This window comes from Mauremys reevesii, linkage group 19 (genome assembly GCF_016161935.1).
Source record: "Mauremys reevesii isolate NIE-2019 linkage group 19, ASM1616193v1, whole genome shotgun sequence".
Lineage (NCBI taxonomy): Eukaryota > Metazoa > Chordata > Testudines > Geoemydidae > Mauremys > Mauremys reevesii.
In genome coordinates this window covers 12,839,706-12,845,126 of record NC_052641.1, presented here as the reverse complement: position 1 = coordinate 12,845,126, position 5,421 = coordinate 12,839,706, and the positions used below count along the sequence as shown (strand labels likewise).

At 46.3% G+C, this 5,421-nt stretch overlaps 1 protein-coding gene and 1 long non-coding RNA gene across 28 annotated transcripts in view; one reads left to right on the top strand and one right to left on the bottom strand.

The window, feature by feature from the left end:
• Positions 1–325: 325 nt before the first annotated feature.
• Positions 326–5,421, bottom strand: part of LOC120386909 (collagen alpha-1(XXVII) chain B-like) — a 278,660-nt gene continuing 273,564 nt past the window's right edge. For 26 of the 27 annotated variants that reach the window (XM_039506933.1, XM_039506934.1, XM_039506924.1 and 23 more), the window contains 4 exons: positions 4,861–5,032; positions 4,549–4,658; positions 1,206–1,424; positions 326–498 (listed from right to left, as the gene is read on the bottom strand). In XM_039506933.1, the coding sequence (XP_039362867.1) occupies positions 352–498; positions 1,206–1,424; positions 4,549–4,658; positions 4,861–5,032 (648 nt within the window). In that variant the 3' untranslated portion in view covers positions 326–351. The remainder of the gene's footprint in view (positions 499–1,205; positions 1,425–4,548; positions 4,659–4,860; positions 5,033–5,421) is intronic. The other variant, XM_039506944.1, reaches the window with a different exon arrangement.
• The window catches only part of LOC120386915, a 34,406-nt gene continuing 33,424 nt past the window's right edge, over positions 4,440–5,421 (top strand). Inside the window, exon 1 of the long non-coding RNA XR_005589979.1 lies at positions 4,440–4,688. This is a non-coding gene — a long non-coding RNA (uncharacterized LOC120386915). The remainder of the gene's footprint in view (positions 4,689–5,421) is intronic.

Genomic DNA, 5,421 nt, shown 5'->3' with positions numbered 1-5,421 from the left:
ACAAAGATATGCACTGTACGTTTCTTCTTGATCTCTCTCTTTCTTTGGTTGTGGAATTGCTTGTGACATCTGGCCTTCAAGTTCCTGATCCCCCTTTACTGTTCATGTCTTGGCTGATGCCAGCATCCCCCCCACTGTTCTGCTTTTTAAAATTTCTCTCAAGACTATGCTGGAGAATCTGCTGAGTTCAGGAGATCGAGGTTCTTTAAGACTTTGAGCTCTATGGCCAGAGCAACAGTTGACCCAAATAAGGCCCAGCCATCTGTGCTGAAGAGGGACGGGGGATCCTACTTAAACATGTAGGCCCACCCAAAAGGGGTCAAAACCTTGGAGCACTGTAGAGGTCACAGTTCAAAGGAAGCACACGGGTCCGACCTCGAGGTGATACTGTTTCCCTGGCTCAGATGGTGGAAGGTTGTAGATGTTGACAATTGGCAGCTGGTTAGGGTCCTGTGTCCAAAACGTAAGGACAGTCTTATGCCAGTGTCCATCCTGAATCTAAACCAAGAGGGAGAGAAAATGGGAAGGAGTCAATTAGCTGAGTGGGTAGCTCCCTCTGGAGAGGAATAATTTCCATCAGTAGATAGGGCTTTTCAGCCATATCTTGAGACAGGTAAGTTGCCATAACAATGAACTGGTGGCAATGTGATCTAGTGTGTAGAAGCTGTGAGTGCTCAGCATCACTGAAAATGAAACCTCTAAGCTGGGCACCTGAAATTAGAGGTTACCCTTCCAAGTGTGGACTTGAATGACTGCCCCTGACTCAGTGTGACCCTGGGCAAGAGTTGGGAATAGGAGACAGATCTCTTGACTCTATATGCTAGATCACACTGCCTCCAAGCAGAAAACTCATCTGAGTACCCTTTTTATTTAGAAATGTTTGTACAGTACCTATTACTGCAGAATGTAAGTGCTGCCCAGGTTTACTAGATCTGTATGCAAATTGCTCAGAGGCTAATGCTCTTCCAGCACTATTCCCTTGTCTTTGGTCAGGGTGGGGAAGCATTGACAAATAGGTGGATCTTGCAGCATGCTCTAAAGGTATTTAGACTTTGGCTAAATTTAATGTCTTCTGGTTTATGGCCCCGTGAAGCCCCCTTAACTGGGCATGCTGCATCTCCAGTTCTCCCACCTTCGCTGAGGTCAGTTTGGGGGTGCGTGGGGGGTTTAGCTGCTTTGTTGGCCACATAGTAGGGGCTCTGTACCTTGCAATCATCTGTTGCCACCTTGGGCTTGAACGGCCCTTCTGCCTCAAATATCTGTCCATTCCAGCCCTTAAAACGCACAGCTTTTTCTGAAGGCTTCTCAGCTGACCCTTCCCTCCACACTGACATGTTTAAGCAGTGGATGGTGATGTGCTGAACCACCTCCGAGCTCAGTAGGTGAAGGAAGTTCATCTGGACTCTACCAATGTTGAATTCCAGCTGTTAAGGAGACAGAGATAATGTGAAAACTAAGACATCCCATCCCAAAGACAGTGAGTAAGGTACACCCAGTAGGCTTAGAGTGGTGCAGTTAGTGCAAGCAGCAGCAAAGATATTTAGTGTACATTACAGCTGTCCCCATGGGCATAAGGTGAACCCCTCAACCCCTTGGGGGAGGCTAGCCCATCGGGAGCGCCCCCTGTGCCCAACAGAGGAGTCCCAAGCGCTCCCCCTATCTCCTGCAGCCAAACCCCTGAGCTTCAGCCCCAGCACCAAGCTGCTGGTGGGCCTAAGCCCCAGACCACCAGCTGGAGCTGAGCCCCCACGGGCTTCGGGGAGGAGCATGGGTGGGGCCACGGCCTGGGTTTGGGGAGGCTTAGCCTCTCCTGGCCTATGATACCTGCTGCCCATGCCTGTGTCCAACTTTTTCACTTTGCTAAATGGGCAATTTAGACAGGTGTTGTGGGGTGAATCAGTTCAGAATCACAGGGAAGTCCTTGTAATGTGCTACAGACAAGATTTTTGTTACTGTGTAGGTCTGGGGGCTGGTACTGACTCCAGATGTGAACGTCACAGGGTTCTGGAATTAAAGTTTTAACTGGGAGCCCTTTTTGTATTCAATCTATATGCCCAATGTGATCCTGGCTGGATGCTGAACCAGCCTGGAGAGTTTTCTTGTGTTTGATTTTGCTTCCCTGTGCAGGGGACACAGAGATTGCTGACTTTGTAATATACTGAGGAACCTGTTAATCTAGGAAGAAAAGTAATGAGTCACTGGTTCAAAACTTGCTTCTGCAAAGAAGCAGGGTGAGATGAGGCCTATCTATCATAACTGCACAGTTCTATTAGACTAGTCTGGCACAGCTTTAAACAACAAAGGGTTTGAAAAATGTTTTCAAACCAGCCTAGGCGGCAAAAAGCAGGATGTGCTTTGACCAAGCAGAATTCCAGTCCTCCTGCTATTGAATCTTCTGCTCAGTTGCAACATTGTGTGAGTTCAGGGCTCTGTAAACAATCCTGAAGACAAGTCCTCTAGTGAATCATGCAGTAGGGGCAGTGACAGGACAAACTTTCACCACACTACCCAGCCAATACATCTTTGAACTAGTAGCAGCCCATCTAGAGGAAAATTTGGTCTCAATGGCTTCTCTGTTAAGGGACCAATTAATGGCAGTTGTGGGGTTTTTTTTTGTTTTTTTCAGGTGGCAAGTGGGCTCTCCATTTTATGTCAGGATTTCTTGAAGCCAACCGTGAGTTCTGAACAGCTTATTAACTCCTTGCAGGCTCCTGACTTTGCATGGACTCCATCCACCATTGGTGCTGATGCAGCAAGCATCACTATTCTGTTTCTGATTGGTTTGATGTTTCATAGTATGTAGGTGGCTTGTTTTGGCTGAATTGTCTCTTGGATCATAGAATATCAGGATTGGAAGGGACCTCAGGAGGTCATCTAGTCCAACCCCCTGCTCAAAGATATTGAACAATTCCCACTAAATCATCCCAGCCAGGGCTTTGTCAAACCAGGCCTTAACCTCTAAGGAAGGAGAGTCCACCACCTCCTTAGGTAACCTATTCCAGTGCTTCACCACCCTCTTAGTGAAAAAGTTTTTCCTAATATCTAACCTAAACCTCCCCCACTGCAACTTGAGACCATTACTCCTTGTTCTGTCATCTGGTACCACTGAGAACAGTCTAGATCCATCCTCTTTGGCACCCCCCTTTCAGGTAGTTGAAAGCAGCTATCAAATCCCCCCTCATGCTTCTCTTCTGCAGACTAAACAATCCCAGTTCCCTCAGCCTCTCCTCATAAGTCATGTGCTCCAGCCCCCTAATAATTTGTTACCGTCTGCTGGACTCTCTCCAATTTTTCCATATCCTTCTTGTAGTGTGGGGCCCAAAACTGGAGACACTACTCCAGATGAGGCCTCACCAATGTCAAATAAAGGGGAACAATCACGTCCCACGATCTGCTGGCAATGCCCTTACTTATACAGCCCAAAATGCTATTAGCCTTCTTGGCAACAAGGGCACACTGTTGACTCATATCCAACTTCTTGTCCACTGTAACCCCTAGGTCCTTTTCTGCAGAACTGCTGCCTAGCCATTCAGTCTGTAGCAGTGCATGGGATTCTGCCGTCCTAAGTGCAGGACTCTGCACTTGTCCTTGTTGAACCTCATCAGGTTTCTTTTGGCTCAATCCTCTAATTTGTCTAGGTCCCTCTGTATCCTATCCCTACCCTCCAGCGTATCTACCACTCCTCCCAGTTTAGTGTCATCTGCAAACTTGCTGAGGGTGCAGTCCATGCCATCCTCCAGATCATTAATGAAGATATTGAACAAAACCGGCCCCAGGACCAACCCTTAGGGCACTCTGCTTGATACCAACTGCCAACTAGACATGGAGCTATTGAGCTCGATGATCTAGCCAGCTTTCTATCCACCTTATAGTCATACAATACTGTTTCTGGTCCCAAGTTGGATGAGAGTGCATTTGCAAGCACCTCTTTGTAGAGACATGCATGGGGGAATTTAAAATTCTGTGGTGAAATCCTGCTCCCATTGAAGTCAATTAAGACAGGATTTCACTCTAAAGTGCTTGTGCATGTGAGCTGAAGTGTTTTTCACAATCATTTATGGAAAGCGAATACAAAAAGACATGAACGAAGGGACTTAATTTAAAAGTTCAACAAAATATTTTTGGAAGCATGTTTGGAATATTCACCTACTTCTACTAATGATACTGGTAAATTACCCATGTGTTGGTAGAACCTTAGCATTCATTCCTTGATCACTATGGACTGTACACTAGCTAGAGAGGAGGTGGGCCAGTCTAATCAGGGTTGTCATGGTTTCAGCCATAATACAGACAAAGAACAGTGTTAGAATGTAATTGGGGAAGAATAATAAGCAATTTTTTTTTGCAAAACTGTTAAAACAGTAATATAGGAACTAATACATACCCAATAATGTGAGGAATTTGATACAGCAGTAGTAAATTCTACCCCCTTAGGCACAAATCAACATACTGTGTTAGGCACTGCCCAAATCCTACTTTAACAACATAGCATTTGCTTTCTAGTGGGAGGGGAAGCCCGCTGAGAGACAGCGGTAGAACTGTGTGTACCTTAGAGGCAGTGATGGGGCTGAGACATGTCTGTCCACCTTTGGTGAAGTTACAGGTGACTTGGATGGTGTCTGAAGAACAGCCAAGATTTGGGTCAATCCAGTAAGTACCTGAAGAAAGGGAGCAATCGGGAAGAATGGGTGAGTGAACCAGTCAGCATTTCCCATGCATGAGATCCAGAAAGGTGTCAGGAGATGAAGTGATTTTTAATTTCTCTGCATACTGTAAAGCTAGTCCCCTGCTTTAACTGGCCCTATACCTGTATCCCTCTTGCGGCTGGGAGAATTCCCAGGACATGCTTGTGCTGCTTACCATCACCCATCTTCTGTTCACAGTTCATGAGGTCTCGACAGATGCGTGCAGGGTTCTCCTTGGTTCCCAGGGGTCTTTTGATGCTCTGGATGAGGTTGCTGAGGTAGTGTAGAGTCTTAAAGATCTCTCCTTCCTGGTCTAGCATCAGAAGGTCAGAATGTTGATAGCTCTGCTGTGGAAGAGAGAAGATGGCAGTCAGGCACTGACTGTTGAGTTTGACAGAACTGCTGCAGTTTGAGAATCCCCCACAAACAAATGCTGCCTTGGCTACACACGGCATCAGAACCCGTAACAATGGTAACTGATCTCTTTGTATTCTTGGGAAAAATACCACAGGCAAAAGGCACACTCAGTAATGGAAGTGACCAATGCAACTCAGTCCAAACAGTCACAGCTAGCTGTTTTGAATTGGGAACTTTCCCACATGCACACTCTAAAGAAGGAAGCATGACTGACACTAGATGGTCCCAGCTATTCATCACTGTTCCCCAAAAGAGAAACAAAATATTAAGAGGGCAGAAACACCCCAGGATTCTATTCAGAGAGCACAAGCATTCTCTG